At 41.3% G+C, this 10,921-nt stretch overlaps 2 protein-coding genes and 1 pseudogene across 2 annotated transcripts; 1 reads left to right on the top strand and 2 right to left on the bottom strand.

Annotated features, from left to right (window-relative positions):
- Positions 1-453: 453 nt before the first annotated feature.
- LOC111654584 (solute carrier family 2, facilitated glucose transporter member 11 pseudogene) lies at positions 454-3,652 on the bottom strand (annotated as a pseudogene).
- Positions 3,653-4,155: 503 nt separating this feature from the next.
- LOC111654585 (RNA-binding protein with serine-rich domain 1-like) lies at positions 4,156-8,078 on the top strand. Its single transcript, XM_023405680.2, has 7 exons — positions 4,156-4,207; positions 4,715-4,861; positions 5,107-5,286; positions 5,664-5,766; positions 5,913-6,066; positions 6,211-6,352; positions 6,556-8,078. Coding segments are annotated over exons 1-7 (828 nt in total). The 5' UTR covers positions 4,156-4,205; the 3' UTR covers positions 6,656-8,078.
- Positions 8,079-9,343: 1,265 nt separating this feature from the next.
- Positions 9,344-10,268, bottom strand: LOC111654583 (cytochrome c oxidase assembly protein COX19-like). Its single transcript, XM_023405679.2, has 3 exons — positions 10,098-10,268; positions 9,842-9,953; positions 9,344-9,706 (listed from the first exon to the last, which is right to left on the bottom strand). The coding sequence occupies exons 1-3, from the start codon at positions 10,177-10,179 to the stop codon at positions 9,613-9,615; spliced, it is 288 nt and encodes a 95-aa protein (XP_023261447.1). The 5' UTR covers positions 10,180-10,268; the 3' UTR covers positions 9,344-9,612.
- Between the last annotated feature and the right edge of the window lie 653 nt (positions 10,269-10,921).

The raw sequence follows: 10,921 nt of genomic DNA on the forward strand, positions 1-10,921 counted from the left end.
CTAATTATTTATTTTTTATCAGTTTAGTATATATCCTGTTTCCTGTTGTGATTTAAAAAACAGTTTCAGACAAGATTGCTATTGTTTTTATAGCCACGCTCTCAAACACACGAAAAACCCACTTGTTTGGGCACATGATTAAATATTAATCCAATTCCTCTGCCATCTATTTACAATTTTACCAGCCTGGGAGGCTTTGCTCAATTATGCTGAAATGATGTAACAGAGTCCAGTGAAACAGCACACTTGAACCTTTCCTCACTTCAGAGTGAGATGCTCTCAAACAGCACTTGTTTCCACAAATAAACACTATTACGCTAACAGATTTAAAGGGGAGCGGCTGGATTAAAGTACCAGAGGGAGACCAAGTAATGTGATTAAACGTAATTAAGAAAGCAGTTCGATCTGACAGGCAGAATCAGTCAAACTGCCCAAATCAGGAAGACAATGGTGTAGATCAGCACTTTTATGTTTTATTATTGTTCCCATTGAATAAATATAATGTATTTTTGCAGCCAATAACTAAAAACACAGCCTGAACATTACACATTTTTATCACATGCTTACTATCATAACATTCTTTGGATTGACAGTGTCATACAGTAACTAGTAAATTCATTCAGTCAGTGCACAGCGTCTTCAACATGCTACGTGTGTTTTCCTCCCTGAAATCCAGGAAAGTTTCCAGGAAAATGATTGAAACGGTGATTTAGATTACCATTTAAAAAAAAAAAAAAGAAAGAATAAATAATGTTTTACTAAGAAATTATACAGAAGCCATGACAGATTGGTCGACAGACGGCCTGGAGAGGTTGTTGAGCTGACAGCTGCTGAATGTGTCCTCTTCACTCGGCTGAAATACATCTGTGATTCATTTTTGATATCATACAGCTTTATATTTCCAGTATGTGAAGGAGAGCACGCAAACAACAGTGACAGTGCAACACCTACTGGACCGTTTGCAGCGCTGCAGCCGTCCACTCAGTGCCTCAGATGATGTTTCATACGTTTGTTAAATTGCGAGCAGCACCACAGGTTTGTTGATAAATTACAGAGGCATGATATCCTGCGAAATGAACCGGGTAGAACATGACACCAAAGCTGCCAGAGTTTGGAGTCAATATTTCCACTTGGATCTTTGATTGTGGGGGAAAAAGGTGCACAAACATGGATCACTGAACTAGACAGACATGTCAACAAAACAGTCAGATTACATAATAAACAAGCACCATTATCTACCCAGTGCAGATGTGTTGAATTAGGGTGAGTAATCCTTTAATACAGGCGATTCAAACGATTACCCACTCTACTGGAAAGAGTTGGAGTGGGTATGAGTGAGGACTATGAGGCTTCATGTGAGGTATATTATTGTCTTGACTCCTTCCTTCAGTTAGAAACACACATTACGACTCAAGACAGTGACTTACTACAGGTTTCACAAGCTCTTTATCTGTTCCCCAGCCGTTCAGATTGTTTCTTGTGACGTGAATTTCCTTCTTATACCTTAAACTTATAAAGGGTGAAGTCATTCAAAACGTTGATCAAACTTAAACATGAAGTCATGTTTATGATAAAAAAAAAACTATAAACAGTAGCAGATTAGCTGATTAGTAGTAGTAGCTGATTGAGGTTATTAGGATGCTTCCTCTGTGCGAGCGTACTGTATGTAATTGCCACAACAGAGATCACAACAGAAGAGTATCTTACCACTCTCTTGCCTGAGTAGTGAGATAAGGACAGCACATCTGTTACATACTTCACACATCCAGTGAATGGATACAGAATCTTAAAGCTCATAATTAAATTATGAATTATCAGTCATTATGCAGAGATCATCTTTCATCAATAAGGAATTTAGATTATATCTCTGGAGTAATCTACCCGACAGTGAAAGTGCATTTAGCGACCACAAAAGGCACAGCCTGGTTTGTTCCCACTTTCACTGGAGCATGTCAAATTTCAGTCCCTATTCTTTTGGTTGCAGCCAGGATCTTGTGTCAGGCTAGTGAAGGAACAGGCCGTATGGAGCTGGGGCTGATCTGTGTTGGACTCATCCACCTGCCTCCCTGGCCTGTCATTCTTCGTTTCATTTTTTCTATGAAACTCTGCGGTAATCTCAGCCAGCGTCTTGCCTTTAGTCTCTGGTAATGTGAGCCCCAAAAACAAAGCAGACACCAAACAAACAGCCAAGAAAGGCAAGAAGCAGAAGTCCCCCAAGCTGTTGACGATGAAAGGGAACAACATTCCCACCAAGAACAGGCTGATCCACATGAGCGAGCCGGCGACCATGTACGCTGCCGGGCGAGCCGCCTGGTCAAAGATCTCAGCAGGTAGGATCCCGGTCACTCCTGCGGGGCCCAAGCCAAAGCTGAGGATGTACGAGAAAACACATGCCATGCTGAGGTAGGGCATCCCCGCCACCCCGCGACTCTGGAGGTTAAGAGCTACAGTGAAGACTACAGTCCAGCAAGACATAAGACTGTACCCTCCGACGAGAAGGTACCTGCGGCCCACACGTTCAATCAGGAAATTACTCAGTATAGAAGCGGTTAGCTCAGATGCCCCGGTGCCAATGGTGACATACTGGACTTTCTCTGGAGGGATCCCTGCTTCGAGAAAGATGTAAGAAGCATAGAAGTAGAAGGAGTCATTGCCACAGAGCATCATAGCACTACTGGCAGCCATGACTGTCCTGAGCTGGGGTAGCAGGTCGCGATCCTTAAACAAGGCCCAGGGCGTCTTGGCAGAAGCTGCACCTCCAGAACTTAAGGCTATTGATTGTTGCTGCTGCTGCTCCTGAAGCATCTCCTCCATCTCCGAGACAGGAGCCTCCCCACCGCGGAGTCTCCCAAGTGCCCGGACACACGCTTCCCTATCCCCCCGGTCAATGAGTAGGTACCTGGGGCTTTCAGGGAACCAAGGTAAGGTAAGCAGCTGGATCGATGCCGGCAAAGCGTTGCTAGCTAGTAAGTAGGGCCAAAGAGGCTCTGTGCCCAGCAGCTCAGTGAGTCCCACAACCTGACCCAAGAAAATCCCAAATGCAGTGAAAACAGCTGAGGAAAAAGCCACAGCACCTCGGAGGTGTTTGGGGGCGCTCTCCCCAAAATACATAGGCTGAATGTTCATACTTACGCCTGAGTTCATTCCCACCAGAAATCGAGCGAGGATGATCATCTCAAAAGACTTTGCCACCCTGCACGTTAGCACCAGCACAGCGCCAACAAACAGGAAAGAATTGTTCAGAAGCAGCGAGTTCTTCCTCCCAAAGTGGACTGCCATAGGACCTGCTAAAAGCGCACCCACCAAACCTCCCAGTGAGAAGGCTGATACAATAACAGTCCACAGTATGGTCACCTGAGGGATGTCCAAGCTTGTGCCCCACCGCTCCATGTAGGTATCGTTGATGAAACCCTGAATGTAGCTGGTAGGAGCGTTGATGATTGAGATGTTGTAGCCATACTGGAAGGTGCCTCCAATGGCTGCAGAGCACACAGTCAAAGCAAGGATCCTGGCACTGCCTGGCGTTTCGCTGGTTTCCTCCGGGTCAGTATCATGTGTGGAGTTCATCTTAAGCTCAGCTGTTCCAGAGGAAGAAAACGTGCATGCCCTTCACTCCGTGTTGCTCCACTTTAAAACTACCGTTAGCCATCAGGCAAACTTCCTACCTTCAGATGATGTATTAAATGTCCTCAGTGTAACCTGTCAGGCATCACACCGGTTTTTTTTTTTTCAATCTTTATTGTAAAACATTCAAATATACAGGCAATACAGAGAGAGAGGAATAAAAAAAAAAACCAAAATAGTTCAGAAGATACAAGAAGAAAAAACAAAAAAGTCAAAGGCAATATAACATAACATAATAATGATGAACTACACTATTTTAAAACAACTCACACCTGTAGGATCAACAAATTTACAATGAATTCGGTGTATCACGTTCATAATATGTAATTATATTTTACACTCAATATTGATTGTGTTTTTGCTTTCAGCTATTATCATTAAACTTCTAAAAGGAGACAACAAGGGCTACATAACTAGCGAAAATAGGATAAAATAACCTGGCAGCCCATGTTGAGGGAAATAGTTTCACATAGCCATCGCAGGTCACCGCCTATGTGCGCACAATGTTGTGATTGGTTTACAGCAAGCTAAAGCGTTACGTCATCTTTGTGCGACTATAACTGTCGCGAGTAGGCGAAAAGATGTAAGTAAACGTTACAATTTCAGTTAGTGTTTCTTTGTTATTTTCATGTATGACTAATTAATAACAACGCTGTAACGCCAGAGTCGAATAACCACAATGTTTTGGTTTAAAAAGCGCACACCTGAATACCAGCACAGCATAATAAACTGATATTAGCTCACTAGCTAATGGTAATGCTAATGCCGTTTGAATTAGCGCTATTAATTGTGAAATCGTAATGGATTTTTACCAAACAATTTGACATCTTATTTATTTGCTTCAAAAGTGTAGTCATATTTGCAGTATTTTTATTAACGTATATGGATACCTGTGAATTTAAAATTTAGAAACCCGTTTATAAGTTTACTCATTAAACAACAGTCAGCTTGAAAGTTTGATGTTACAGTTCGCAAACACCAGATCCAATAGACATCTGTTCTTGCTTCTAGTGAAAGCGATTTAATATCTGCCAGGTGACATTCAGAGGCTTGAAGCCTGATTCGTGTTTGTTTTCCTCTCCTCCATCAGGGCGCCTTCCCCAACGAAGAGGAAGGAGGATGACAAGAGCAAACAGCGAGTGAAGGAGAAGTCAGGAGCCACAAAAGACGGGGCCGACAAAGACCGGGGCCGAGAGAAGAACCGTACACGGCGCAGTGCTTCCAGTGGGAGCAGCAGGTCAGGGGCTAATTTTACAAAATAAAACTGGATGCAGCTGTCAGGTTCTGTTTTTGTTATGTTCATTTGTTTTCCATTTCATTGTCAGGTTAGAGGGAAATGTTAGACACAGGGTGGTTTAATTACAACGATTCTCTGTCAGTATTGAGCTGGTCTGTGTTGACTTTGACACACTCACATGTAATGTCACAGCACATGCTGGTTCAGCCACTTCCTCCCCATCCTGAAACCTGCTGTTGTTTTAGGTCCAGCTCCAGCTCCAGCAGCAGCTCAGGCTCCAGCTCTGGATCCTCCAGCGGCTCCAGCTCCTCTGCCTCCAGCCACTCGGGCTCGTCCAGCTCCCGCTCCTCTTCTTCTTCCTCCTCATCCTCCTCGCCGAGCCCCAGCCGCCAGCGCCACAACAACAGACGACGCTCACGCTCAAAGTATGGAATTGGTCATTTTTAAATATTGTAATGTATTAAGCAAGCAGTTAAACCTTATTTCTTCTGTGTATAAATTAAGATTGTCTGAGTCTCTCACAGTACAGTCAGGCGTTATTGGTGATGTTGGTGAAAAATGTTTTAAAGTTGCTACATTAAAGTGCTACATGAATGAATGCATATCAATAATTATATTCTGTCAATATGCCATTTTTAATTTTGGTACTTTAAGTATATTTTGATGCTTATATTTTTATACTTTTACTCAAGTACAATTGAATGAATGCATGTATTTTTACACTGTGATCTTGCTACTTGAGTAACAGATCTGAGTACCACTTCCACCACTGATAATAACTGCAATGCAAATGTCACTGAAGGTCAAAATCAGCAAAGAAGGATGACAGAGACCGACGACGTAGGAGCCCCACACCCAAACCCACCAAGGTGTACCTGGGCCGGCTGACGAGAAACGTCATCAAGGTGAACGCTTAACCATGCTGCCGACTGCGTGGCACATCTCTCTGACATCTCATCATCTCTCTGCCGATTACTTTAAAAATATAAATATACCTCGATGTAGATGTTGGGGCAAATGTTCAAGTGTCCTCTTTTGTGCCTTTTTGCAGGAACACATCCAGGAGATTTTCTCCACCTATGGCAAGATCAAGATGATTGACATGCCCATGAACCGCATCCACCCTCACCTGTCCAAAGGTTACGCCTACGTGGAGTTTGAGACACCCGAGGAGGCGGAGAAGGCCCTGAAACACATGGACGGAGGTAAGAGGATGTGGGGGAACACTGATTGTATAAGAGCAATGTTCTAAGTCATGTATAATACAGTGTAAGTGACACTGACACGGTGGCACTTATACTAATGTGCAGAAATTAATGTGTAGATTTTGCTGGATTTTCTTTTTTCAGGTCAGATTGACGGTCAGGAAATCACAGTCACGGCCGTGCTGACTCCGACAGTGCGCCCTCCTCCTCGCAGGCTGTCCCCTCCCCGCAGGATGCCTCCTCCACCCCCGATGTGGCGACGCACGCCGCCTCGAATGAGGAGAAGGTAAGCAGCATGTGATCAGCTGCTGGAGCGGCTGATACAATCTCTATATTTACAGTTTGTTGCTGTGGCATTGAGATGAGTAGGATTTACCTTCTTACCCTTGTCCAGTCAGATTTTGCTTTTGGTCTTTCACTCTCAAACATTTTTTCTTACTTTGTCTTACTTTTTTTTTTTTTTTTTTTTTTTTTTTTTTTGTCTCTTAGGTCTCGGTCTCCACGGCGACGCTCTCCAGTACGACGCAGGTCTCGATCCCCTGGCCGCCGCCGTCACCGGTCACGTTCCAGTTCCAACTCCTCCCGCTAATGATTATTGAACCCCCACCCCCCCCTCGTCTTGATCTGCTCCTCTACTGTGTCCTTTTGATCAGTGTCGGTGTGACCATGCGAACATGAAGGAGATACAGGTTTTTCTAGTTAGTTTAAACCAGTGTTTCGTGCTAACATCAGAGTATGCACTGTATAATATGAGAAGCAGCAGCTCTATCTGATGGAGCTAAATGGTGATAGTAATCTTACAGTAAATAATACGTTATTGGTGGAGAGTGGAGAAACTGAATTATAGTTATGTAAATAACTTCCTGTATGTAAATGCTAGATCTGCTTTACATGTTCCAGCTAGAACTGATGAACATGAGGTGCTGATAACAATTTTTAGGAGTTCAAAATATTTGATAAAGACATATGTGCAGATAATATTTTTTAAACATTAACACATAATCAAACAGTGTCACCAAAACACACACTAAGTGGGACGAATTACAGTGTAAAAATAAACTTGTCAGCGCTCTCTGGTGGATAAACTACGACAGACTGTCTGTAAATGACCTAAAATCTACTTTGGCCATTCTGTACTGCAATTTCTTGTTATTTATGGGCAGACATATACACTGTTACCAGTTCACCTGCAATGAGCTAATATTGCTCAGGTATATGACAAATATGCACAGGTGAAGGCTAAAAATACATTTTCATTAGAAGTGCTAAAATGTTGTGCTTTAGTGTCATTGCTTTACTGAGTCAGACCTAAAACTATATCTTGTGCTGTAAACACACCAGTATGTAGTTGATATGTCATTTAAAAAAATGTAAAAGCCATGTATCAAACCCTGAACACAATAGTCAAGTTTCCACGAAAATCTTAAAAACATTTCCTGAAATTCTGCAAAAAAAACCAAAACAAATTAATGCACATTTCCATCCAATTCAGCCGAGTCCAAAAACGCACTAAATGTTTTATCACTCACCATCACATGCACAGAGAAAATTATCTGCTGGGTAAACATGATTGAATCTCATGTCACTGCTGTCATCACCGAAACAGTAAACCCACCAATGACTTTGAAACATTCTTAAAGTAAATCTACAGTTTAATACGTCAACCAGTGTTCTCTGAAATCCATCTGGCAGGACCAAGATGTTCACTTTTATTTCTGTCCAGTGGCATTTTAATATGATAATAATAATAATATAATATAATATAATCTTATAAGATGTTAAATTGTGCTACTGGTCATATTTTAACTATACATCAATACTGAGTTTTAAAACAAGCTGTACTGTAACCCTCCTCCTCAGTTAATTTGCCTATATGGAATAAGGGATCTAGAGGGGGTGGGACAAAATAACATCTGGACCATATATTTCACTGCGGTGAATGAGAGTCTGGTGGCTCCCACACTCTTAATTCTTGGGTTGGGATTGTATTAAAACACCTATGTTTAACATACTGTATGATGTCATAGCAGAGTTTGTAACTGCATCACCGTTTACAGTAAATCATTACAAAGGCAGCTATACATGCGAGTTATATTCAGTAGAGTACCAGTTAGCAATATGTGTCCGTTCTAATATACAGTAAGTTAAAAAATGATATAGTCATCATTAGATTGTCAATAGAAAGAGGTAAGAGTGTCACTCGCTGAATTACTGATGCATCAGGAATTTTTGTTCCTTTTCCCACTTGTTTTTTTTTATATATATATATATATATATATATATATGTCACACTGTGAACTTCTGATCCAGATGTTTGTGGTTTTAGTTTAGGGAGCAACAGTTGTGTTTAATCGTTGCCTCTGTGGTGGACTGATGCAATCTGCATGACGTGGTGTGTGTACGTGTGCCTCATTTTGTATTGCTGGCTTAATGTGCCGTTCAACTTGCGACTTGACAATAAATGTCATTGTTTTAACTTAAAAAAAAAAAAAAACATTTAAGTGTGATTCATTGATTTTTTTTTTATGATTCACACGATCGTTTTGGGAGGAACCAGTCACAACAACATTTGCTGATTTCTACATTATAAACCCCCTTAAACCTCCCATAAAGACACTGCAGTTTCCCCAGAGTCTAGGATCACCGCTGCACACAGCTCACTAATCATTATGTTATGTCTCGTTCGTTTAATCCATACAGAAACCAAAGTGTCTGCACTGGTTGCCTGGTAACCTTACAGTGATGAAAAGACTGCAGGAACTGTGCCCAGTAAAGAAATAGTCTGGCACACAACCCCCTGTAAAACTACAACATGTCGCTTTTATATTGAAGTTTTTGTTTTCTTTCTTTAATGTTTAATGGGGGTTACATATTTACATATTTATATCCTATCTGCCTTTTGTGTTTTCTGATTGTATTTCTTGGTATATACTGAAAAGGGAATGAATATATTTTCCTCTTATAGACTTATTAATAAGAAAAATACTTGTCTAAAGGCTCTAGTATCAATCTGAGTCTAGATAGCAGATCCCCCCCCCCAGTGCGTTGTTAGGAATTCCAGGTTTTGAACTTCAAATAAAATACAGTATACAGTAAATGGACAATATTTGAATCCCTATTATATGGGACCATACAAATGCAATGCCAACAGCAGCTGCCACCGTATTAACTGTATCATATGCTTTGAAACAACGAACCATTTTTGACACAGAGCTCAAACTGTTGAGCCTCCAGCAGCTGAGAAGAATAAAAGAATCTAAGGTCGATCAACACAAAGTTTAGTTTAAATACAAAGAATTTATTGACACACCACAAAACAACATCTCTATATATTATACATAATAATCTTATGTACACAAGTGATTGAGAAAATTACATTGTTCTCTGTGACCTCAAACTAAGGCGGCAAGTCAAACCAGTGTCCTCCTTCTCAGCTTCACACTCACAGCAGTCTTTGCCTCATCCTATCCCCAGCTAATTGTTGAATCTTTCAAGTTCAGAGAAACACCATCCTTGTATTTCTGAAACAGCAGCTGTGGTGTAAAGTCACGGTTTAGTGTTACTGTCCGCTTGGCTGGGAGGAGGATCCATCAGATCCTTGAATCCCAGTTTCTCCAGAGGCTCCTTGGCCATCAGCTGACTGGAAAACACAAAACAACAAGGACATTATGCAGCTCTGATTAAAACATGACATTTTTTGTTTAGAAGTATGAGCACACTGTTAAACTTAACTGAGTCACCACCGCATGTTAGTATTTGTAATAATGGTTCTTACTGCTCCATCCGGCACTCCAGGTAATCTTTGGACTGCAGTCGACACTGGGAGTTGTCGTAGCTGCTGTCTCTCAGACATTTCATGAACTTGTCCTTAAAGTCTTTACACTCTCCTGAAATAAAAAAGCAACCTCACATAAGTCAAGGCTTGTCATGTTCATGTTAATGGCAAAATAAAAATAAAGTGCGTGTTGTGCACGTCGGAATGTTTCAATGTTATTCACCCTTCCTGGACACAGCCGAGTGTCTTCACTCACCGAAATGATCCAGAGGGAAAGATCCTTTATCCGGAGCCCGAGGTTTAAAAGACTTCGAGCCAAAATTCATGGCAGTAGACATGTTTATCTGAGTTTAAGTAGCTTTACTTAAAAAGCTGCGAGTCCTCTGAACTACAGGAAACTGTCACTGTGCGTGACTCCGCTGTCGCGTAAATATGACGTTCTGTTTTGGGGCCGTCACTAGGCGACGACATTAGTAATAGAGCACGGATGTAATAGAGTGGATCACATCGATGATAAAAAAAAAAACTCGGGTTTAATTTTATTCTTTAAAAACTTATAAACTGGACACAATCTCATTTCCACCAACCATACAAACAATTAGCTTCATATTGTTATAAAATCAAGGGGATCCAAACATTTAGACGTTGCACAAAATGGCTTAATATGGCCCAATGATTAAATAGAAACAAATACTGAGACCATAGAAATAAATAAAAATGCTTACTATTAAATCCAATACTGTGTTGAGAATAATAAAATGGGCTTATTATAAAACAAACACACTCCAGAGTAATAAAATTGTCACGGTATCTCCAGGTGGTTTTCCCTCTGTCCTGTCCCTGTGTACGTGTGTGGGCGTGGCTTCCCAAATGATGTACAAATGGCTTGATACAGTAAACAGCTTGTAGCTTCTGTGAATGGGGAAAGAAATTCCCTTGGGGAGCATGTCCCCCTGAATATCGACTTTAATTGCGATTAATCCCCGAATGTTTATAATGTCTGGCTCCGCCCCTGGTGCTCAGTTGCAGTTTTGCTAACTTCTTCTCTCCTGTGTTCAGTGCAGCCAGCATCTGCCTGTC

This window comes from Seriola lalandi, unplaced genomic scaffold, assembly GCF_002814215.2.
Source record: "Seriola lalandi dorsalis isolate HSWRI2012SDOR001 ecotype SW California unplaced genomic scaffold, Sedor1 jcf7180002054282, whole genome shotgun sequence".
In the NCBI taxonomy this organism is placed as follows: Eukaryota; Metazoa; Chordata; class Actinopteri; order Carangiformes; family Carangidae; genus Seriola; species Seriola lalandi.

Excerpts from the sequence above, each read along its gene's own strand:
- LOC111654585 (XM_023405680.2), top strand. Across the intron at positions 4,862-5,106 it reads GCTTCCAGTGGGAGCAGCAG|GTCCAGCTCCAGCTCCAGCA; the intron begins GTCAGGGGCTAA and ends CTGTTGTTTTAG. Across the intron at positions 5,287-5,663 it reads AGACGACGCTCACGCTCAAA|GTCAAAATCAGCAAAGAAGG; the intron begins GTATGGAATTGG and ends ATGTCACTGAAG.
- LOC111654583 (XM_023405679.2), bottom strand. The coding sequence starts at position 10,179 with ATGTCTACTGCCATGAATTTTGGCTCGAAGTCTTTTAAACCTCGGGCT. Across the intron at positions 9,954-10,097 it reads TTTCCCTCTGGATCATTTCG|GAGAGTGTAAAGACTTTAAG; the intron begins GTGAGTGAAGAC and ends TTTTTATTTCAG. Across the intron at positions 9,707-9,841 it reads CTGGAGTGCCGGATGGAGCA|TCAGCTGATGGCCAAGGAGC; the intron begins GTAAGAACCATT and ends TGTGTTTTCCAG.